The sequence below is a fragment of the Ammospiza nelsoni genome, chromosome 8 (assembly GCF_027579445.1).
Source record: "Ammospiza nelsoni isolate bAmmNel1 chromosome 8, bAmmNel1.pri, whole genome shotgun sequence".
Classification (NCBI taxonomy): Eukaryota; Metazoa; Chordata; class Aves; order Passeriformes; family Passerellidae; genus Ammospiza; species Ammospiza nelsoni.
In genome coordinates, this window is record NC_080640.1 from 13655348 (window position 1) to 13679898 (window position 24551).

A 24551-nucleotide genomic window follows, 5' to 3' on the forward strand; every position below is an offset into this window, starting at 1 on the left:
GGGACCCAGAGCCCCAAAACACAGATTGAGGCCCGAGCATGAGCTCTGGGCACCCTACAAGAGTGGGAGGCTCCAGAGAGTCCATCTGCATCCCCATCCCACAGCAAGGGGCAGCAGCACCCAACACCAGCAGCATGGTGGACCCGGAGCAGTGCTGAGCCACAGCTCAGCCCCAGGCTGCCACCGGCTGCTCTCACACAGCGGAGCAGGACCACGGCCAGGAGGAACTAATGAAGTCACTGAGGAGATGGAGCTCTCCCAGAGAGGCAGAGAGGGAGTCCCCAGTGCTCCTCTCCCACACCAAGCATCTGGCCCACCTCACTGCTTGGCTCACAGGGCCAGGCCACCCTGTCCCCCCACGTCCCCAGCCCCGTACCTTCGATGCCACTGATGATTTTGAAGCAGCGGGTGGTGAACCAATAGGAGATGAGGAGGAGGATGGCAATCAGGGAGGCATAGAGCAGGCTGTCGTTGTGCAGGGATGGCCTCTCCATGGCTCCATGCCCTGTGCCCCGCTGTGCTATCTGGAGCAGCCCTGTCCCCCGCCAGAGGAGCGGCCACCGCGGGCAGGGAGGCGGGGGGCCGCATGGGCAGGCAGGCAGGCAGGTAATTGGGAGCGTTGTGTGAGAGCCAGGCTCCCAAACCAATTACCTTAATTGTGCTCAGACAGCACATGGCAAACAGTTAAAAATAACCCTCCTGGCCCGGGGGGAGAGTGGCACCATCAGCCAGGAGAAGGAGGCAGGGGGCAGAGAACAGACGGGGCTCGTTACACATGTGGCTGTGTCTCGGTGCCGTGGGGCCAGCAAGGCATCATCACAGCCCAAGGGCTGCTCTGAGTTCCCTGATGATCTTGGGATCCTCAGGGCTCAGCTCCTTGCTGCCACACCACAGGTGAAGCTGGGAGTCCTGGAAAAGGGGCTCCCTAGGGAAAGATGCTGCCAGGATCTCTGCTGATGCCTGTGTCTGTCCTTGCTCCAGACACGAGGACTTGAAGGAAGGTGTCTCTGCAGTTCTGCCGTCCTGGAGAGCTGGGTCTGGCTCCCAGATCTGGCTCTCTGAATCCTGTTCCCCGTGTCCCACAACAGCAACTCCCCAGAGATGCCTGCAATCAGCATCTGTTTCTCTCATCCTGGAGTCAGATACAACCAGCCTGGTTCCTGCGCCATGATGCCAGGTGCATTTAGTGCCACTGTGGGTTTGGGCACACTCACTCACAGATCCCAAACCAAACTGGATTAACTGCACCTGTGCCTGAGACACTTCTGCCCCCGCACAGCACTTGGCCCCACCTGCTGTCCCATGGGACATACGGGTAAGGAAGACACCAGACCCAAGTGTTCCATCCCAAACCCTCTCTGCATATGAGATGTCCCATCCCTACCCTGTACCCACAGGCAGGGGTTGTGGCCAGCCCACTGTGTGAGGAGTACAGCACTGCCCCAGCTGTGCTCCTTTCAGGGAGCAAAATCCAAGCATGCAGATCCTTTCCTCCCTCTCTCCTCTCTCCCCCGAGATCAACAGCTCTGGGGATCCACAGGTGACACAGGACAGGATGGCAAAGTGGCCCTGGCACATGCCCATGGCTCAGCACTGGGGAAAGCAGCAGGCCCTGTAACACGGCCCCAGGACCAGGCAGGCCAGGCTGGCACTGAGCCCGTGCTGCCTGTCCCACTCTGGGCTGTGACACTGACGGCCACAAAGTGTCCCCCACCCAGCCAGCCCCGCCCTGGCTCTCCAGCACTGCCAGCAGCACAGCCCTGCCACACTGCTAAATTTAAACACCCTGCCAGCCACCTGCTGGGTGGTGTATAAATAACCCCTGCAGTGGGGGTTCTTGCCCAAAAAGCAGCTCCATGTCACAGTCACACCCAGAGCCATCAGGTGGCTGGTCCCTGTCTCCATCCTCCCAGCACTACCAGCAGCTGGGAAACTGTCCCCCACTGCGGGATGGAGCAGATGGGGATGGAGCAGGGCAATCACCCATTGTCAAGGGACCTGTCTCTTCAGGAGGGGACCATGCACCTTGCCTGTGGCCAGGATCTGCCCTCCTTGAGAGCCACCCTTGTGGCTGCCCCTAAAGTGTTCTTCACTCAGTGTCAGGACACTGCTTCCACAAAATGTGCCACGGGACCTGCTGGGTCACAGTGAGGTGATGGTCCCTGGGCACAGCTGGGCAGCTGCTGCCCAGGTCTCAGGTGCTCCTGACCTGCTGGGGGGCCAGCCTGATGGATAGGAATTTCTCCTTTTTTTTTTGGTTCTCGGGGCCATCATCCATTAGGGAGAGTTAAATTTAGGTTAAAGCTGATCCCTTATTACCTTGCTGCTAATCAGAGCGCGAGCAGATTATTAATAAGCACATTAAAATATTGGTGAAACGCTATTTTTGGGAGGTGAAGTCACAGTTTTAATCTGGTTAATTGATTGAGTCATTTCTCTTTGCCCTCTCTGGCAACCTGTCCTTGGCCAGCTCCCCAGGGCACCCAGCCAGGGGCCCCCTGCCCCAGGCCCACCTGGTCAAGCACCCAGTGCCTTCTGCAGTGAGCTCCAGGAGACGCCCTTCATCTCTGCAGGAAGGACAGGGGCTTACTGCCCCCCAAAAGGTGGTAGGATAACAGCCAGAGAGGGGTCAGCATCTTGGTGACCCCAGGATGGGAGCAGCAGCTGAGGAGGAGGGGAGCTGCAGAGGGGAGAAGGCTGTGCAGGCCCCACATCCCACACCCAACTCAGAGCTGCCCAGCTTTGGGTTTTACCCCACTTTGGCTTGTCTCAGAGCTTGGGAGATTACCAAGAAGACAGTGAGGGTAGTCAGGGTGTCCCACAGCCAGCCATGCCCTCTGTGCCCATCCCAATCCCATGCACACCCAGCAGGGCTGTAGGGAGAGCCCTTGGTCCTGCTCAGCACCACACATGGTCATTCCAGAAACCCAGTCCCAGGGGACACTTGCTACAGTCCCAATGCCACAGCACCCAGCTGTAAAGCCCAGGAAGAAGGACCTGCAGGATATCCTTGCAGGTGATGGGGTTTGGGAGCATCCCAAGGTCCCATTCCCTCCTTGCTCCATCACCTGCAGCTCTGCTCCTTATGCCCTGGGCTGCACTCAGCTGACTCATCCTCTGCCCCTCCACTCCAGGCCAGCTGGCTGGTGCCCAATGGAGCCAGCTAGCGGGGATGGAGCTGGCACTGCGTGTGGCACACCCAGCCTCCAGAGCCTGGCATGCTGCTGGGCCTGGGGACTGTGCCCCGCTTTGACCAGGAGCCTCCATCCCAGGGCTTGGGTCCCTGTGGGCAGGAAGGCAGCATGCCAGCTGGGCACAGCTCACAGGTCAAATATTGCTCCCACATCCCATCCTCCTGGGCTGTGCCAAGGGCTCCACGCTATTCCTGCATTCCTCTGGCCCCAAGGACGGGCACAGGCTGTGGAGACCCAGGGCTTTCCCCAGGCAAGGAGGGGACAAAACCTGGGAGGGGTTTTCCAGGCAGGCTGAGTCCTGGCAGGAGCAGTGCAAGTCCCAGCCCTGCCCTGAGGCGTGACGCTGCCACGCTGGCCTAACAAGGCTTTCCCTGCACTCATGGTATGGTGCATCCCTCCCCAGCACTGCTGGGCCCTAGGTGGGCAGCCCAGTGGTCCTCAGTAGGGTAAGGCCATGGGGATGGCACCTTTGTCCCTGCACAGGGACGGGGTGGGAGTAGGGCACCCAGATTCCCAGCACACACAGGCCCATGATGACCTCCCCAGGATATGCTCACTGGGTTTAGGAGGTGGTGCTGGGTTCACACCCAGAGGATGAGGTTCTGGGCAGTGCAGGGGCTGGCACAGGGGTGAGGGTCCTGCCATGGCAGTGACATCAAACCAGGAGCACACAGCTCTGTCCCCAGGACCAAGCATCCCAGGACAAAAGCACCAGCAGATGCAGGCACCAGGGCGTGTCCCTGCCCTGGCTCGTGGGGCACACCCATCTTTGTCCAGCTAGATGGAGGGCATGGCTCCAGCCCCAGAGGAGTCAGATTCCTTGACATGTCAGGAACAACCAGACTAGCTGCAATTTATTTGTACAGCAGTTTTCTTGCTCCACTTTGCATCAGTCCGCTCCCCAAATAAAACATCCCCCTCACACCAGGTCCACAAGGGGCCTTCAGGGGCTTTTGTTGCCTCCTGGAGCCATCTTCAGCTTTGCTCCACACGGAGCTCTGTGCAAGCCCTCCACCAGCATTTCTAAGCAGCATTTCTCCCCTCCCCAATAACCCCACAGAGCTCACCAGACAGACATCCCCAGCCACAGAACAGAGACCCCGTGTCCCCCAGGACGGTACCTACCTTGGGAGAGAGTGCCGGTGACAAACTGGTAGAAGAAGCGGATCACCCGGCCCAGCTGCCTCTTGCAGCGCTGCTGGCAGTGGCTCATGGCTCCAGCTCCCAGCGCTGGGGAGGGACCCAGTCGCACCCCCTCCCGGCCGCCAGGCAGCCCCCGGCTCCTGCGAGCAGCGGGCGATGCCCGGGGCAGCCCCGAGCCGCTGTGCCCGGAGCGAGCCTGCGGGCATCGGCGTCGCTGCGGGGCGGGCAGCGGCAGCGCGGCACCGCCGGCCCCGCTCCCGGCAGCGGGAGGGCAGCGGCAACTTTTGCGCGGGGATGCTCCGGTGCGGGCGGGCAGCGGGACACGGAGCTGGGCGGCGGGGCCCCTCCCGGGGCTGCAGCTCACGAAACCGGCCGCCGAGAGGGAGCGGGATGTCCCGGTTCGCCCCCCGGGCCGTGCCCTCCCGCCGGCCGCAAAGTTGCGGAGAGCGGCGGGAGCAGCGTCGGGGCGATGCGGGGAGCCGGGGAGCCCGGCGGTGCCAGCCAGCCCTCCGGCAGAGGCCGATGGACGCCTCCCCGGCCGGCAGAGCCTCGGGTTGCCCCCGGCTCCTGATCCGCCCCTTGGCACCGGCTCGACCCGGCACTTCACGCCCCGGCTGGCCGGGAACCAGAGGCAGGTTGGTATGGCAACCCGCAGACTCCACAGGTCCCGCTGACCAATGAGGCACCGCTGCATCCCAGGGCCGCCTCTCTCCAAGAGCAGGCGAGGATGCTCCTTCCGGAGGGAAGCCGGCACCGAGAGCATCCTGCATCCTTGAGCAGGAGCCACCCACTCCCACAATCAAGTGTTGTGAGCATCCTGCATCCCTGGGCGTCCGTCCTTCATCACTGCAAGTGTCCTGCAGTCCTGCATCTTCAAGCATCCACTCCTGCTGGCTCCACACAGGGGAGGAGACAAGGATGGATGCAAGGGTAGGAGGAAGAGGAGTCAGACTCTGAGACCACCCAGACTACAAGCTGCTCACTCCAAAGCTCAGCTGGCAGCAAGTTGCTGATTTGCACAGTATGTCAGAGCCAGCAGACAGACTGGAGTGTGGTGGCAGTGGGATTTCCCTGCTCCCAGAGCCAGCCTGAGACGGTCTGTGCAGCCTCAAGACAACATCCCTTCCCCTAGACCATTTTCCCAGCTGTATTCCATCTCTACAGTGCATTCACACCCCACAGCAGCAGGATTCTATCAGTTCTGAATCCATCCAGACTCTATAATCTCATAAATTTCATCTCTTATTAATAGGGAAGGAAGTGAACAAAAAGGGACCTGATGGAAATTACAGCTTCTGTTCCCTCAGGGATGGAAAAGAGGGTGGAGCCATGATACAGCCAGGAACAGCCAGACTGTCCAGTCCCCACCAATACCTCAAGAAGGAGTCCAGAGGGAAGGGGAAAGAGCACCACCACTTCCCACCAACCCTGTACTGGGGTTGGCAAAGGGGAGCCTCACCTCCTGCTCCCCAAAAGAATGGCCATCCCCTCCAAACCAAGCCCCCTCTGTCAGCCTCCCTCTCTTACACAGGCTATGGCCCTGCCAAAGGGGCCAGCAATGTCCCCACACCACAGCATGACAGTGTCCCAGGGGAGGGGACCTGCAGCAGGGGATGCTGCATTGGCCACTGCACAGCTGAGCCAGGTTTGGAGAGATCCTAAACAAGGCAGAACACACAGCACAGCAGGGACATGCAACCCTTTAAAAATACATCCACAAAGCCCCAGGCCAGGGAAGGGCTGCTAGGGACACCAACCTCACAAGAGGAAGGGGCCAGCCCAGGCCAGCTGAGGCAGATTGGGCAGCTCAGCACACAGAGACAGAGATGTAGAGACAATCTGTGAGTGCAACAACACCTTGACTGAATCTATCCCTGTGAACCTCTTGCCCCCAGCTGAAAGTTAGAGACTGGGGAGCCAGCAGTGCCCAACCCACTCCTGACACCTTCCAGGAACAGGTGTGAGGTTTAGGAAATTCATCCATGTCTACAGTACCCAGGAGCTCTGCTCCTGGCTCAGCCCCACAACACAAACACATTGGGACAGTTTCTTGCAGTGATCAGGTCCCATGAGCTGTGTGATACAAGGCCAGATCCTGTAAAGGCACGGTGTCCCCAGTGCTACGGGGACCAGCCAGCACAAACACCAGACCAGGGCAGCTGCAGCATCCCAAAGGCCCGCGGGACACAGGACAGGCGACACAACAGCCACAGGAGGGTGCCAGAGCCCACAGTACGTGGCAGCACACAAAGTTTGCAGATCCATCCCAAGCCCCACCATCCAGCTCCGTGACAGCCAGTTCCCATCTGCCAGGGAAAGTTACTCCATCCCAGTTTGTCCCGGGTGGGTGAGAAATTCAAGTCCTAACCCTAACCCTGTTCCCCCTGGCCGTGATGGTCATGCAGGACAGGGGACCTCCAGTCCCCTCCAGATCAGCAGATGTTGGCCACCCTGGTCACTGATCCTGTTCCTCCCTGGAAAGCTGAGTAGGAACTCAGCACAAATCAAAAGCAAGCCAGAAGTCGGGGCTATTGAGCGCACCCTTACACAACTTTTCTTGCTAAAGACCCCACCTGGGTCACATCCACCCACTGCAGGTGCACTGCAGGGTGCATCCTGCCAGCCTCTTGCCCTACAGCCCAGCCTGTGGTTCTCTCAGACCTGGTCCCTGATTAAGAAGGGCAGTGGTTGCCCCGCCCTGCCCAAGCTGCAGCCCCAGGTGAGCTCCATTCCCTACAGTGGGCAAAGCAAATTATCTCCCAAAAAGGTACTTAGAGTCAGCCTGTGTCCCCAGAGCATCTGCTGGGCCCCCAGAGGGGGCACACCGCTGCTGGAGCTGCAGCGATGGGAAGGAGGAAGGCTGTGGCTCCGGGCTCTGCCTCCAGCTCCTGCACGTGGTCCCCCCATGTGCTTCGACCCTGGCAAAGAGAGACACTGCCCGCACCTCCTAATGCCGAGCCTGCACCGGGGCCAGCCTGGCTTAGGGGATAAAGGGCAAATTCAGAGACACTGAAGAACAACAGTCCCGCACTTCCCTGCCCCAGTCCCATGGCGGCCTGCTGGCTGTGCTGGGACACCCCGGCTTGGAAGCACAGGAGCCGGGACGGGCAGCACAGGCCATGAGACACTCCCTGTCATGGGTGGGGACACGGACTGCCCACGCTCCCTGCCCCACACTCCCTGCCCCACACTCAGTGCCCCTCGCTCCCTGCCCCACACTCCGTGCCCCTCGCTCCGTGCCCCTCGCTCCGTGCCCCACGCTCCCTGCCCCACACTCCCTGTCCCACACTCCCCGTCCCTCGCTCCGTGTGGCCGCGGTGCCGCCGCCCGACGCTGAGAGGAGCCCCGGCACAGCGCAGCGGAGCGGCGGGAGGTGAGCCGGGGACACGGCTCGCTCAGACGGCGGTGGCAGCCGATGGCACACGGGGGACAGCAGAGGACACGTGTTGTTGTGTCGGAGCGTGGCCCTGCACGCGTGTGAGAGGACGCACGGGAACTGTAAAGGCCATGCGGCCACCACGGACGCGCGGCCACCACGGACGTGCGGCCACCGCGGTCCCCTGGCAGTCCCTCGGAGGCTGAAGGAACAATGACAACACCGCCGAGGAGGGGGACACGGCACATCTGCCCGCGCCAGAGCCACCGCTTCCTTCCCTAGCCGGGCCCTCTCCTGCCGAGATGCTTCCTGGCAGATCCATCCTTCCTCAGCCACCGACTCTCGGGCTGTACCTGGTGAGGGAGCGCAGGGAGCTGCCGGGGGAATTCACGCTGGTTCCCGGCCATGAAATATTCATTAGCACAGCCGTCAAGAGAAGGGAGGAAATAAAAGATAAACAGAAGGGGATGGGGAGAAGACATAATGCTTGCAGGCAGCTCAGCATGGCACTGACAAGCCCATGGAGTGGCTGAATCAAGGTCTTTATACCAGTCATCACAACGGTATGTGGGTCCCCTGGTGTCCATGCAAAGCCTGATTCACTGTAATGGATGTCGTGGGCACATAAACACCCTTAGAAAATGCAGCCAGGAAAGAGCAGAGCTTGCAGGCACACTCAGCATGGGTAGGGATGTGCCGACCATCCAGCATGTCACAGGGATGTGACAGGCACACCACCAAGGGGCACCATGCTGGGCTGGTGGTCAGAGACTGTCTGTGCCTGTGCCAGGCCTGGATGGTGCCTGGGCTTCAAAGTATTTCAACTTGGGCTACAGCCCTCAGGGACAACAGCAGAGAAGGGCCCCAGCCCAGGGCCAACTTGGCCAGGGCATCTGTGAGCTTTCTGGAGTCATCCTGTGGCTGGCAGAAAGCAGATGCCAACATTTCTCTCAGCGAGGAAGGGCTGTCAGGATGGGAGGCACATTTCCAGTAATGAGGAAGGGCAATCAGGGCGGGAAGGAGGAAAATTTCCATTACCAAGGAAGGATAATCAGAGTTGGAAGGATGCAGGACATCCTGCGACCCTGTTCCAAGCCTCAGCCCACCACTGAGGTCCAGAGCAGCTAAACAAATGCTCTGTTCTCTCTCTAAATAATTCAAACTCACTTTTTTTTCGGATGGAGGGCATACACATCCCAGCCATGCCAGACCCACAGTTGCTTGGCAGGGGCAGAGCAGATCCTGGCTGGAGGGAGAGCTCAGCAGGACTCACCCCAGAGCCAGGACACGATGAGGGAGAAGGAGGTGGGCATCCCATCAGCAGGGATCACTTCAGGAGCCATGAGTTTCTGTTCCAGATACACCACCTCGGGGTGGGTGGCTCCGTGGGATCCCAGCACCGCTGCCACCAGCAGAGGAAGGCTCGGCCCAGCCAGCCCTGCGTGCTGCTGCTCTGCTCCTGCCTCCTCCCAGCCCGGGGAAACCGCAGCCTCCAGGCCTGGGGGAAGTGCTGAAAACGTGATGCCAGAGAAAATAAATAAAGCAGCTAATGAGGTAATTTGCATAGCTATTAGCAGTCAGGATTTGCAGCGGGTCTGACATGGGATGTGCTGTCACAGCGAAGCGCAGCCCGAGGGCTCTGCTGCGCTTGCAGAGGGAAACACACAACACAGCCGTGCTGCAGGGGCACACCGCAGGCACCCACCGCAGCACCGGGGCGGCCGGGGGGCAGCAGCAGATGCAGCGAGGAGGCGGAGGAAGGCTCGGAACAGGGCACACGGCCTGGGAGGAGCTGCGTGCTCTAACCGTGAGCCCCTCCTGCCTTTGGCCACGCAGCTTGGCCCTGGGATGCACTGGGCCAGCACTCAGCTCCTACCTTGCCAAGGCTCTGAGAGCATCCATGAAAGGACGAGCTTGCAAAGGCCAAGGAAAAGCTGCCAGCAGCCCAGGCTTCATCGCAGGGCAGCCCTACATTGTCACAGCCAGCTGGCTCCATGTGCTTTTCCATCCAGAGCGGGCCACAGCTCCCTGCACCCCTTACATCTGCTTGCTCACTTGTAAACCTGGCCCAAAACACATCCCAAGACAAGCACAAACCCTTTTGTACCCCAATCTTTGCTGCCAGCAAACCCACCTCATTCTGACTGCCAGCAGAAGGTGCAATTTTTGGGATGTAGGACTGTGCATGAAGCATAACTCCATCAACAGCTCTGCACCATAACTGCACCCACCCTTGGCTGTTCGGGTCAGGAGTCATTGAACCTCAGCAGGCAGGAGGGCACTGGCCATCCTGGCACATCCAGGAAGGCAGGGGCACATACCTGCAACCTGTGACACGGCTGGATCCCCAACCTGCTGTGCCCAGTAAACTGAGACAGAGAGGAATGGCACGCAGGGCCACTCTCCCCTGGCTGCCAGGGCACGTCTGGCTTTGATCACAAACGTGCAGTGACAGCTCAGCTCGTTCTCAGCCGGTGGATCTTGCTAAAAAATGCATGTGACGTGATCTGTCTGCCAGGGAAGGAGCCCAGCCCAGCGCTGTGCCGGGCTGGTTCCTGGCCCGGCAGCGCCCACCTGGCAGCAGGTGAGGGGCAGCAGCCTGGCTCTGTGGCACCAGCTAGGGATGGCACATGCCAAAGCATCCCTGCAATGCAGGGAAGGGATGGGGCACCCCCCTCTCTGATGGCAGAGACAAAATGAAAGACCCAACGGATGGGTGGCTGGACAGACAAACAGACACAAACTCCACCACCAACTTGGGTGGTGTGCGTCAGACCAAGATGAAAGTCAGAGCCCCACAGGGTCCACCCTGGCGTGTCCATCAGCCCCAGAATCCTCGTGGTGGCCCTCAGACATCCAGATTACACTAAGACACTGAATGCTCCCAAGCCGAATCTTTTTTCATCAGTTCTGTTAAATATTTTAGGTATTTACAGAGAAAAGCTCTCTGTGCTCGGCGGCATGTCGGCCCCCTTGGCATCACACAGGCGGCCACAGACACGCCCCGCCTGCCAGGGAATGAATAATTCATTGACCCCATGAACAGGAGGGGGAACGGCTCCATCAACCCCGGCCCGGCTCCTGGGGTGCACCCCGAGCATCTCCATGTCCTGCAACAGGAGGGCAGAGAACTGCACCAGAGCTGCAGGGAAACAGAAGCACAGGGAAGGGAGCAGAGCCAGGAGCTGAACCCAGCCCTGGTTATAGGGCTGACACATCGAGACAGCAGCTGTGAGCAAGTAGAACCATAACCCGCCTGGACCATCGGGGGGCATCTCAGAGCTTTTTGTGTCTGAAAAGCACAGCAGTGTTGGGGGCACCCAGGGTGTATCAGGCAGTGAGGCAGCACAGCACCCAGGGGCTCCAAAGAGCGTGGCCCTCACAAGTGTGCACTTTGCTGTACAGGGGTGCACAGCTCACAGTGGGGCACAGCACAGACACAGCACCTCCTTATCCCAAAGCAGCATCTCTTTGCCCCTCAGATGCCCACCTTACTCCATGCCCATGGCACCCCATGAAAATCAGCAGGGATTTCTAGCTCCAGTCCCTTTCCAGCACCCATTCCAATCATCACCAGGGTCTCCTGAATTGAGAAGCAGAGAAAAATCTCATCCTGGTCAGAGGTGATGCCAGCCCTGCTCCCAAGCCTGCTCCAGAGAGGACATGGTCTGCAGCATCTCTGCAGCCTTGCCACCCTCACCGCCCCACACCAAGCCACAGAGATGGTGGCAGATTAATGAGCTCTGTGCAATCACACAGAGGTTGGGCTCCAGCAAACTGGAGGTGGCACCCGGCTCATTTCCTCGCAATCAGTGCTCGCTTGGCCACCGACAGATCTGTCTCGGCAGGGTGACGGGAGGAAGCACAGTGGGAACAGGCTGGGACACGACCTCGGCTCCCACGTGCTCAGGCAGCTCAGGCTGCCTTGGGCCGGGAGTGGGACCTCCTGTGTCACCCAGGCAGGCGCTGTCACACTGAGTGACACGGGCTGTTAGCGCCACCGCTCAGCCAGGGGCTCCGCACACGCAGCCTGCACAGCTGGGACGGGGAGATAAGGCGCCCAGAGGGGAAAGATGCTTCACATGGCAGGAATCTCCCCCAGAATGGACGTGGCTTGAAGGCACTGGGAGTGTTTGCTGCTATTAATAACTGCAGAGCTGTAAAGAGGAGCGTGCCCTCGGCTCAGGGAGACACAGCAACAAGGCAGGGTGGGAGGGCAAAGTGGTGTGGAGATGGGGCTGAGGTCCTGACCCAGGGTTCCTCACCAAGCCCATGGAGTCCCCATGCCAACAACACCCCAGCACTGCCCTGAGGCCCCTGGAGAGGGGGCTGGGTGGACCTGCGGGGCTCAGGGCAGGGCAGACACACGAGGTCAGTGCTGCCCTTCCAACAGCCCACAGCCCACCTGTGCCCTTCTGCAGCCCAAGCCAAGGCACAGCACATCCCCATGGCTGGGCTGATGGCCCCCCATGCCAGCATTGACCCTCTCCCCACCTGCACCCTGAGGGATGGCTCAGCCTTCCACCCTGCTGCTCTCTGCCCCACGGGGCAGCAGGGCTGCCCACTCAGCATCTCCAGGCCACCCGCTCAGGTGACTGCCAACCCGGGGGGGGGGGCAAATACTGCCTTTTTAAACTGACATTTTGGGGACAGGAAAGCTATTTTCAGTTGTTTCAGAGACAGTGTTTCCATTGCAGCTTATCTGCCTCCACTGGAGGGAGGGATGCTCTCCCTGGAGGTGCCATGGCCACAGCTCTGTGTTGGGCTGTGACGCCCAGCACCAGCTCTGCACCACTGGGCCATCCTCATCCCTCCTCTGCCTGCCCACTGTGCTTGGGAGCACATGTGAAGATATCCCTGGGTTTCCAGCTGGGCAGGAGGGTCAGGAGCATCCCAGCTGGGAGGCATGGGGCAGAGCCTGGGGGCCTTGCTCCTGCCTAAGACCTTCTCAGCATCAGCAGCTTTTCTTCTACACACCTTAATGAGACAATCCCAAAAATGAGCACACAGACCTGAGCAGCACCCCCTCCCTGGAGCCCCCAGGCACTCTTGATAGGAATAAATGTGCCTGGCAATTATGGAGGGGGAGTACGAGCTTCCAGTGCAAGACCTGCTGAGAGATTCAGAAATAAATATGTTAATAATCAAATATCCATCCTGTGTCTGAGCTCACGGGAGGACTTTCAAGTCTAATTAGTGGAAGATTTGTACCATTGCTGCCAGGGCTCGAGGGACAATTTGCCGTGGTTCCCAGGAAGTGAGAGGTTCTCTGTAATTAGCCAGTCTGCAGGGATTACCTCCAAATCTCCCCCGCAGGAACTCCGGGCTGGGGCAGGCAGGACCCGGGTAAGCCAAGATGAGAGATGGCCCCGGGCTTTGATCTGTGCACATCGAGCCTGGAGCTGCAAATCCCGGGCAGGCAGGGGGACAGGCTGTGAGCATGGGCAGCACACCAGGAGGAGAGCTACCCTGAGCCTGCAGGTCATCCCATGCTTCCACATCTGCACACAACCCCTACATCAGCACGAAACGCAGCTCCCCACAACATCCTGCCACAAAGACCAGGAGTGCCTCTAAACCCGCTCCAGCTCCAGACTGACGGTTTCCCAGCCAGGACCCCAAGAGCCAGGGCTGTTCAAGTGGGGGCATTTCCCAGTCAGACATGGTGTACATCTGCCCCCTGATCCATCACAGCAGCATGAGCAGTGCCCAGGGGAATACTCCTACCACCCCAGCCCATGTGGGTGAGCTCAGGGATGAGGAAGGGATGGAGACTGAGCAGAGGGAGCCACGTCTGCACTGAGGACCAACAGCACAACCGAGGATGCTCTGCTGAGCAGGGCCCATGTGTCTGCTCTCATGGGGATAGCCTGGCAGATCCTCTGCCAGAGACCACTGACCTGGCAGCAGCTGCCAGGGACCCTCATTAGCACCAGCTCATTGCAGGCAGAGGTGGCTGGCCTGGCAGCAGGCACCTGACCACACACTCTTCCCAGCCTGGTAATGGGCAAGGCTCCAAATTGAGGGGAGAATTATAGACAGGTGTCAGTGGTCACACCCAGGGCACTTCCTCAGGGCTGGCCTGGAAACATCTGTGCCAGAGATCCTGTGCCATGAACAACAAAGCCAGCACCTCATCCCTCCCAAGGGCATGCAGGTACCCCATGTTCAGCTCTGTTGCCCAAGCCAGGGCACAGCCATCGCCACCCAGCTCCTCTGCCAGCCCCAGGAGGCCTCCTCAGTGCCACTGGGCTGTTCATCCCAGCAAACAAGGGGTCACCAGCCCCTCACTTCCCCAGTATTTAATTAAACAATGATAAAAGAGAAGTTGTATTACCCAGAGAGTGACAGCAGGTTGCAATTACAGCAGGGCAGGCTGAGGAAACAAACAGTGCTGAGGGAGGCACAGGATGGTGTGGGGCTGGAGGGACACCACAATCCCTTGGGACCCACATCCCTGTGCTGGCACTGTGGTCCAGGGCAGAGGTGGGACTCTGGAGTCTGTGAGGGATGGAGGAGGAGAAAAGGCTCCTTTGCCTCCATGGATGTGGTCCCAAAAGAGCCTCTCTCTCCAGCTTACTCTGCAGTGGGATGACCCTGATCCCAGCCCTTCCTGGGGGATGCTGGGGGATGACCAGTCCCAAGGAACAGCAGGTTTTCAGTGAGTAACTTGGAAATATTAAACACCATCTCCTTCTTCCCCTTTCTGCTTCAGGGCAGCCCCTGCACTGAGGGGCTGGCTGCCCAGCTGAGCCAAGGGCACTAAGATAAGGCACCCAAAGGGGCTCTGCCTGCTCCTTCCCCCCAGTCCCCCTATCCAGGCACAATGCCCTCCTGCTGGGTCACTCCAGGCTGGGGATTGAACCTTGCCTGGTGTCTCACACAAAGCACAGACGGTGGAACAGGAGGCACGGCCACAGTGCACACAAGCAGCTCACAGCCCTGTCCCTCCCCAGCCACCAGCAGCTCTCCCTGAGGAGGGGAAAAGCTCCATTCCCGTGTTCCCTGTTGGAGGGTACCATGGGTGCCATCACAGTGGCAGCTGGGACACATCAGGGTGGCTCAGTCCTAAGGAGAGCACAGCATTCCCTGCCCATCCCAGCCCTGAGGACAGCACAGCATTCCCTGCCCATCCTGCCCCATCAGAGCCTGTGCAGCCCCCAGCCCCAGCCACATCCCTTTCCTTTGTTAAATCCTCCTGCCCTCAGCCCAATCCTCTTACGCTCTCCCTCTCCCATCACAGCATCCTTAAATTAATGCCTGGCCAAGCGTGGGATAGAAAGAAATTAACCCTGGGGAGGAGGAGCAGTCTCTACAATGCCTCTTATCACCTAAAGCACTGTTCCTTCCCTTCTCCCTCTCAGTATGCAGGGGGAACACCAGATCTACCACAATCTCAGCGAGCATCCCTCGAGCACAGGCTCTCAGCCCCTACACCCTTGGCTGGTGGGTGCCAAGAGTCTCCTCTGGGCAGCCCCCTGCCTGGGAGGCTGCAAGGTCTGCCAGCTGTGCTTGGGTTTACACCAAAAACAGCCAGCTGGGAACTCACTGGGAGCAGTTCCAGAGCTGCCTGCACCCTTGCTGGGACACTTTGGGGTCCCAGGTCTGGAGCAAGAAGTCAGTAGAGATTTGGATGCTGTGGGAAGCACTTGTGACACCCACAGTGTGGGGAGCTCAGAGGAGCTGCAGTGGGTAGCAGGCAGGGATGTGGCCAGAACCAAGAGTGCCACGATACACACCCTGAGCAATGCAGGGGACACTTCTTGCCTGTGCCACTGTGGGGGAGCTGGAACACGTCCCTTTCAGAGGATCTGTGTGAGGTTGAGCAGACACCAAGGCCGTGACAAACAGGTCCATCCCCCTGGCTGGGATTCAGGCAAGACTTGATGGCTTTTGGAAAAGTGCCTCAGGGATGCGACCCCACTGCTGCCAGCCTGGCGCAGCTGTGGGAGCAGCAGGATCCCTCCCATGGAGCTGCCCTTTCCCAGGGCAGGGGTGGCCAAGGCCAGGAGCTCCTTGCCACAGCAGCGCTCCCGCTGATCCTCTCCGTTATGCAACAAATTATTCCACTCGCATTAATGACTTTGCGGCAAAGGGGGAAATGACATGAATGATTCCTGGTGCCGGGAGTGACTCACTTTGCACGATGGAGGGGAAGCAAACGGGGAGGGCGGGCTCAGGGGAAATTTGTTTGGGTCAGCATGATCAGCAGAGGGCTGGGGATGGGCTCAGAAGATCAACTGCTAGAAGTAGAGTGAAGGGGAAAGAAAGAGGCACTTAGGGGCAGATCCCACCGCTCAGGAGAGGGCTGAGATGCCTCCAAGAGATGCTGGGATCAGTCGTAACCACAGCATATTGTAACATCTGTTACTGTGCTGCCCAAGCCCCATTTCTCACACCCCTTTTCCACCTGAGCTGCGACCCCAGAACCTGGCACCAGCAGCATCCCTCCCTGCTCCAGGGTCAGACAAGACCTCAACCAAGTGCAACCAGGGCTGGGGGTGCTGTATCACATCACTGAGCCACCCCAATCCAGCATGCCCCCAGGAGTCTAGCAGGATGGGCAGATGGCCCTTGAGGCAGCAGGAGGTGGAGGCAAAGGGACCTGCCACACGGGCTGCAGTACAGAGCCTGGCATCTGACCCAGTCCCTTCTCCCTCACCTCTGGAGACTTCAATAAATCACACCATTAAAAATTAATGCATATTCCCTCGTGGAATAAATCAGAAGCTGTCAAGGGCCAGTGCTGCCAGCCACCTCCTGGGGACACCAGAGACCTGTGGAGACACACCGGGGACTCCAACAACCCACTGCCCAGCAGCCCCAGGGGGGCCCTGCAGGGACAGAGGGCTGGGTGGATTATTGCCTTTAAACCCATTCAGGGGCTTTCTGTAAGCAATGCAATTTTTAAAAATTCAATCTCGGAAGAAACGATTAACCAAAGGCCAGAGCAATGGCTCGCCTGTCTAATCTCGTTAGCGAGCAGGCCAGTTCCCATCCCACCCCACCACTGCATGGGCTGCAGGAACTGGTGAAAGCTCACAGATGGCTCTTCCCTGGCTCCTGACCAGGCTCCTGATGGGTGTGAAAGTTTTCTGGTACCTCTCTGCATCCCACAGGGCTACAGCTTCCCCATGTGGGTGAAGGAAACCCCTCTTCCCCGTGACTCTCATCCTGGCCAGACCATCACCAATGATACTCCATCCCTAAAAAGCACTTTTTGGTGTCCAGTCGCGTGGTTGGTAACAGGAAGAGGACAGGTAAGGGATTTGGTGCATCTCTGCTCTGCTGCTGGGGTCAGTGCCTGAAGCCAGGAGCAGGGTCCCACTTTCTGCCCCACAGGCTCAGTGACAGGCCATGCCAGTCTCTCAGGTAGCATCTTGCCAAGAAGCCTGCCTCTGCTTCAGACTGCAGAGCCCCTTCCCAGCAGGACTGTCACAGCCATGGCATGTATCTCATGGGGACAACAGGACAGACCAGAGTGTCCAATCCATCCAGCTCTCAGCAGGGCAGAGCTAAGGCAGCAGATTTGTGCCACCACCCCACCTCTGAGTTAGTCACTGCATCATTGTCCCTGACCTGCTTCGTAGAGAGGGACCACAGGTGAAGCTGTCCATCTCCACTGCCAGCCCCTGGGGCTCTGAGTGTTCCCTGCCTTCCTACAGGCACTGCTGCTGGTCCCTGACAGACTCTGTGAGCAGCCAGACCCCACACCTCCCTCCCATCAGGACAAAGCCATCTGCCCGTTCCAGGTCCAGCCCAGGGCTCTCTAAGCAGAGCAGGTTTGCCTGCAGGCAGGGTGTGCAGTGCCCCTGCTGGCACAGGGCACAACCCCTAAAACACTCACTGTGCATGAAGCTGGAGCAGGAATTGGGTGATCGCACATGCTCAGAGTGAGGCTCCTGCTTGCATGTCCTGCAGACCTCTCAAGGCCCCCCATGTCCCTAGGTGGAGTGAGCAGGAGCAGCAGGGATGGGACATTGACCTTCTTGCCCAGAGTCACCAGTATCAATGACAACACCAACCTGGGGTTGGAAGATGTGCCAGCTCCCTAAACAGAAGGGATCTCCAACCCAAAGGGTTCAAAAGCAGAGCACTTCCTGCCAAAATGGGGCTGGAGTAATCTGGAACCTGATGGAGCTGAGCCTTAGGGGCTGGAGAGGGCACACAAGGCACAGACACAGAATGGCAGCGAGTGCCTTCCCTGCCCAGCAGGGTCCATAGGTGACAAGCCCTGTCTGGACCACAGGGGAAACATTCAAGGCAGCCCAGATTCAGAGGCAGTGAAGGCGGCAGCCCTCCACATCCCCATCTCTGCCAACTCCTGTTGAAGGCAGCAGTATCCTGCCCCAGCTCCCTCCTGCAGGGCTCTGTCTCCAAACAAGCTAATTACTCTCACTGCTCCCCAGGGGCTGTGCCACCCCTTTGCATTTGAAGAGGAAGACAAGTTAACTTAAAAGCCAGAAGCAGCCAGAGCCACGGCAGCTCGGGGACAGGAGGACCCCAGTAAGAGCCTCCCGCCCAGCAGAGCCTGACTGCCACAGAACATTTGCCAAGCCCTCAAAGGGAACATCACTGGGACCGGGATCACTCATCCCCCATATCACTCTTACCCCAGTAGGAGCCTCCCGCCCAGCAGAGCCTGGCTGCCACAGAACATTTGCCAAGCCCTCAAAGGGAACATCACTGGGACCAGGGTCACTCATCCCCATATCTTGCCACTCACCCCCATGGCACGGCATGCACCCAGCCCCAGCTGCCAGCAGAGCACTCTGGCATGGACAGTGGGTTGAACATGACCCCTGCACCCATCCACAGACCCCGCCCCACGGAAAGGGGCTCCTCTGCCCCTTTGCTCCCACAGAAGCCGCTCGCAACAACCCCAGCAGCTCACTTGCTCAGCAATAACCACCCTCAGCGTTCTGCAGTGTTAGTGAAGGGCTGTGATTCCCCAGCTCAAGGCAGAGCCCTCACCATGGCATCAGACCACCCAGCTCAGCCCCCCGGCGAGGCACGACAGGAGATTGGTTTCACTGAGGGCTCATTTATCTGCGGCGTGATTAGAGAGCAGGGCTGGGATCCGGTGGCAGGAGAGCGATTTGCAGCAGATGGATTTATCATCTCGCAAGCACAGCAATTTGGCTTAAACAAAACCAAACCACTTCCCCTAATGAAAACATCACTAATGAGGAGTGAGGCAGAGGCAGCTCCATGAATGGGGTCTCTCCTGTCCTTCAGGGCTGGGGTGACCCACTGACGTCCGGGCTGTTAATGCAGGAAGCTCAGGTCCAGCTGGGACATAGGGACCCAGTACAGCTGGGAGAAACCAGAGTCTGCTCCAGGGACCAAACCTCCTTGTATACTGGCTCCCAAAGCTCTGAGGGCAACTGGTTCCAGCACAACACACAGTATGAGAACAGCACTACCAAGTCGAGACATTTTCCAGTTGTGACATGGCCAACGGTGAGGAAAAACTCTCTGCCCAGACACAGACTTGGTGAAAGAGGCTGTGCCTGGCCAGCCCTGTGCAGCAGGAGCTGTATCCCTTGGCCAAAGTTGCAACAATCCATGAATTATGCATCAGCATCTGTAGAAATCAGCTGTTTAACCAGCCCAACCAAATCCAGCAACTTCCTGTCAATTAATCCTGTCAATTAATCCTGTGCCACCAATTCCCCATGGACTCCAACCTGCCTTTGCTTGAAGGGATGCAGCAGCGACTGCCAAAACCTCAGCTCCAGCCCTTCCACCTGCAAAATCCAACCTGCCCGTGAGCAGTGGCACCCAGCAGCATCACTCACATGCTCCTTGCCCTGTGTGTGGCTGGGAGCAGCATCCCTTCCATCAGGTACCCTCAGGATCTCAGCAATGCCACAACACCCCATAAGAGAGAAGTCAGCAGCATCAGAGGGCTGCAGACAAGCCAGGACAGCAAAGAGGGAAGAGGAAGAGGGTACAGGTGCCAGAAGGAGGGAGACAGCAGACAGAGATGAGGCAGAGTCAGGCAGCAGTCCCATCGCCCCGGGAAGGTGCAGCAGCCACCGAGGGCAGGCGCTTTGGCACAGAGATGACCCACGGGAGCCCCTAACCTGGCACACGAGGGGAGACCCTGCCCTACAGCACCCCACCCTGACAGAGAACCTCTTGGGAGCTCGGGGACCTGAGGGTCAGTGTGGCTTCCAGCCCGGCCTCACTGCCAGGCTGCAGGAGCAGGAGCGGCAAGCAGAGGAGGTTGCACGGGGCAGCAGCAGGAGGGGAGGCAGGTTAGCAGGGGAGCAGGTGGATGGGCAACACAGTTCCCATGGGTCAGACACCCAGGGGAAGGACACTGGTGGCCGTCACCCCTCCTGAGGGCTGCTGTTAGGAGGGGACAATCCATGCTTGACAGTGACCAGAGGGATGCAGGTAGCTGGCCCTGCCAGACCCATGAGGACAGAGCTGTGCAGGGCTGTGTGCAGGGCTGTTCTCAAGAAAGCAACTGGGCAAGAGAAGGGCCTTTATTCTGGACGTGGGTGAGCTGGTTTTGGGCACAGTTTCCACCCCTGTCCCCCTCCTTGGGATCCATCCAGCACACAGGCACAGCACACAACCTGCCATGCACACTTGCAGCTGAGCTCCTGGCCAGCCCCTGCCTACCACCCAATGATCCTGTCACTCTATCTTCCAGCTGCAGATCCCAGTGCTTCCCCCTACACACACTATTATTTGGGACAGGCTACCACTGACACCTCCTCCACACTCTGGGAAATAAATTATGCCCCATGCAGATGAAGTCCTACGCCATGGCAAGCTGGTGGACATGTTTCCCCAGCTGGCTGATCAGGGGCTGTGAGCAGACACGACGAGCTGCTGGGTTTGCCAGCAGCAGAACAAGCCCCGGGCACAGCCCTGGCTCTGCCCATCACCTGGGGCCCTCCTGCAGCACTGCCAGGACACAGCTCCTCAGCTTTATCCCATGGCAGGGACTGGAACCCTGCTCCCATTGTCCTCCCACCAATCTGGCGGCCTGTTCTCCCTCTGATGTGTCTGTGGGGGACAGCTTGGCCCCACCTCTCCTTTCTTACTGCCATGAGGAGAAATACCTCTGAAACACCCTCCCTCGAGGTGGGGAGGAGAGCTCAGGCAGATGCTGTGCTGCTGCTACGCTGCTGCCTAGGGCTTCCATCTCACAGGGTGGGCTGCTAGAAGTGCTAGGAGCTGGGGAGTCCCCATCCATCAGCTGTGCCTCTGGAGACAGGAGCATCCCAAAGCTCTGCAGATGATCTCTACAGCAATTGCTCAACCCTGCAAACGCTGCGGCTGCCTTTGGGGTGGAGGAAAGCGGCTGCTCGAGTCCCCAGATCATGACAATTGGAGGAAAAAAGCAGGGGTGAAAAAGCAAGGGTGAAAAGTGAGCCTCCTAACCCTTTTTCGGGGACCCAACAGCCCTGGAGATAAATTCCTCATTTTTCCAAAAGGCAAAGCCCCACCCCAGGCAGCCTGGATATGGACCCTGTGCTGGCACACATGCTGTCCCACTCATGGGATACAGCATGGCTGGGAGGGGTTTGTCCCATGGGGTAAGACAAGTTCCAGGCCACCCACCCTTGTTCCAGATCTGAAGCTGGGGCAGCTGTGACACCCACACATCCCTGTGGAGCATCAGGCGGGAGGGAAACCCTTCTCCAAGCTCACTCACCTCTCACACTGCCGGCATTCAGGGTCAGGGATGTGGCACCTGAATTTCTTGGGACAAAGTGGCTCTGGATTCCCATTTCTCCTGCATGGAGAGCCATGGCCACAGCAGTCCTGAGACACTGGCTCTGGGCACTGCTTGCACTCTAATTGCTCATGCCATTAGAGGCAGGAGGAATAATGTAATTTATGGATGGCTTTTATTTCTCGCTAGCGTCATCTAAATATCCAGAAATGGACCAGTTTAATTTCCTGGTGTGTTACCTAAACACTTCCCTCCTCAGCACCAGGTGGGTGCCCAGCCTCAGGCTCAGCAGCCAGGCAGGCACTGCTGCTTCCTGCCCCACACAGGGTCAGCACAGGCTGGCTCCACCCTGGCTCACCCAGCGCAGCCCCTCTGTGTTCCCCTGCACAAGGAAACACACTGCTGCTCTCCCCACTGCTCACACACAGGCAGTCCTCATTCACTCGGGCCTCTCACACACACATCCACGTGCCCACACAGCCAGGGCAGCTGGGCATCTCTGGAGATGCTGCAGGGGGTGGGGACTGTCACTGCACCCTCATTCTCAACAGCTTTTTAAATTTAAAAATGAGTGGACATCGTGGAGTGTGTCTACCCTGAGCACAGATGGGGGTCCTGCTTCCTGCTCAGCCCCTCTCCTTCTCTAAGTGGGTGTGCTAACCCTTCTGTGGGCATGCACAGGTGGGAATCACATTGCTCTCACCCGTGATTTTGGGCAGTGATGGGAGGCAGCAGGACTGACTGCTCTCCCTGTACACCCTGGAGCTGCTGTGGGGCTGCCACCTCGCCTGACACCAAATCATCTCTTGGTTAACAGCTCTTGCATGGCAGATTCCTCTAAACTCTGACACATCCTGGTGGATGGGGGTCTCCAAAGCTGCAGGAACACCCCAAACTGCTCATGCTTGACCCCAAGCAGAGCTGAGCTGCCAAACAGCAGGTGCCAGCAGCAACCCTCCTGTGTGCAGATAGAGCCCACACAGGCACTGCCAGCTTCACCCCAGGGCATTGCTACAGCCCTGGGGAGGTGCCAGTTCCTCACCACATCTCCAGGATATCAGGAGAGCCAAGACCAGGTTAGAAGGCATGGGGCCAAGCTAGTAAACCCTCCCTAGAGTTAAGGTTGCATCCCCTTCCTGCCTGCATCACTTCCACACTTTCTGGGAGAAGGAAGCCTTCCCTGCATAGGGGAGGTCAGCTTCAGTGCATTCAGCCAACTCAGGGGAAATCTGGAACTAGCTCCCTCTCCTCCACAGTGCTACTGCAGGCTCTGCCCTGGCTTGACAGAGATGGGACATGAGTGACATGCCCTACAGGGCCTGTTTCCCACTCTGGGAAATGGGGCAGATATTTCCACCCTTGTTCCCCAATGCCCCATCCCTGTGGGCAGGGACTTGCATGGTGGTACAGCTCCTCTCCATTCATGTTTGCTGCACAGCTGGCTCAGAGGAAAGCCCCAGCATAAAAGGTCTCAGTCTTGGAGAGACTGGAATTTATTTTTAACTTTGATTTGATTTAAATCCATATGGACATTTTAAAGTTACCGGAGAAACCCAAAGTTGTGTGTGGGTTCCAAGTTCCTACACAGCTCAAAAATATCTTCCCTGCAGCACGTTTGGGCAGACAGTAAGCAGCATTTCCCATGTGTGGGGCTGTTCAGGAAAGCAGAGCAGAGGTCCTGCTCTGCTACCACCACCTATTTGAAATCCTAGAGCAAATCCTGAAATCCACCCCTTCCAGACTTCGGCAGGAAAAGCATCACCAGGACTCAGGGAAGCTGCCTGTGCCCACACAACACTCCCTGCGGCACAAGGACACCGAATCCCACTGGCCAAGGAAAGGTTCAGCTCCATTGGGGTCCCAGGAGGCAGCAGGGAACTGCTGCCCCATTTCACAGCTGCAACAGAGGCCTGAAAGAGGACAGGATTTGGCCTGATCTGCGGAGAGCACGTGGGGAAGGAGGGGTGTTGTGAGCTCCAGCCCAGCTGCTTCCCTATCGGACAGTGGAGGATGAGGTGTGACGGAGGGACAGATGTTGTGGGATGTGGGATGCTCGGCAATTCCCTCACCGGGCAGCGGGTGAAGGGGAATACAATAGGGTTACAAATGGGTTGTCTTAATCCTCTCAGTCCCACAGCTATCCCATCCAGGGGCAGGACATCTCAAGGGGTGCTCCAGGGGACACCGGGTGATGGTGAAGGCACCGTGGTGCTGCTGTGGTTTTCTGAGTGAAGTGAGCCTGTCCTCCCTGGGGAACCTGCTGCCGGGATGCTGCTGTGCCACCCCAGGGCGCAGAGAGAGCCCAGCGCCAGACCCTGGCGTCCCGATGGGCTTGGGCGTAACAGTGCGGGAGTGTGAACCTGGGGGCGGCCAAAAGCGGTCCAAGCATTCCACCCCCCGCCCGGGGCCTTTTCCTTGCCTCGGGACAGCCCCTGCAGGCTGGGACCAGCCCTATCGCCCTGGAGCACCTTCCCCTGGGGGTAGGGACTGATCCCCTGCTCCAGTGCCGGGGTCGCGGCCGTTCCCCTTCTCCCGAGCAAGGCGTGCGGCGAAGCGGAGCGAGCAGGGAGCGGGCAGGGAGCGGGCTGGGAGCGGGCAGGGAGCGGGCTGGGAGCGGGGCTGGAAGCGGGGCAGGGAGCGGGGCAGGGAGCAGGGCTGGAAGCGGGGCAGGGAGCGGGCAGGGAGCGGGGCTGGAAGCGGGCAGGGAGCAGAGCTGGAAGCGGGGCAGGGAGCAGGGCTGGGAGCGGGGCTGGAAGCGGGGCAGGGAGCGGGGCAGGGAGCAGGGCTGGAAGCGGGGCAGGGAGCGGGCTGGGAGCGGGGCTGGAAGCGGGCAGGGAGCGGGCAGGGAGCGGGGCTGGAAGCGGGCAGGGAGCAGGGCTGGAAGCGGGGCAGGGAGCGGGCTGGGAGCGGGGCTGGAAGCGGCTGCCCGGGACCGCCCCGCGCCGTGTCCGAGTGGCTGCTGCACCTTCCCCGGCGGCGGCACTCACCCGTCAGCTGGTCGTAGGAGCCGTCCAGGTCGCGAGAGTCGGACAGGCTCTCCTTCCTGCCCTTGCTCCGCATCTTCCCGCCCCGCCGAGCGGCGGGGGGAACGGCGACGGGGCGCAAGGGCTGCGCCGGCGGGCAGGGGCTGCCCGCGGCC

At 59.1% G+C, this 24551-nt stretch overlaps 1 protein-coding gene across 2 annotated transcripts in view; it reads right to left on the minus strand.

Moving 5' to 3' along the window:
- KCNIP2 (potassium voltage-gated channel interacting protein 2) overlaps positions 1 to 24551 on the minus strand; it is a 43604-nt gene extending 19053 nt beyond the window's left edge. The window contains exon 1 of one of the 2 annotated variants that reach the window (XM_059476557.1): positions 24400 to 24551. In XM_059476557.1, the coding sequence (XP_059332540.1) occupies positions 24400 to 24472 (73 nt within the window). In that variant the 5' untranslated portion in view covers positions 24473 to 24551. The remainder of the gene's footprint in view (positions 1 to 24399) is intronic. The other variant, XM_059476556.1, reaches the window with a different exon arrangement.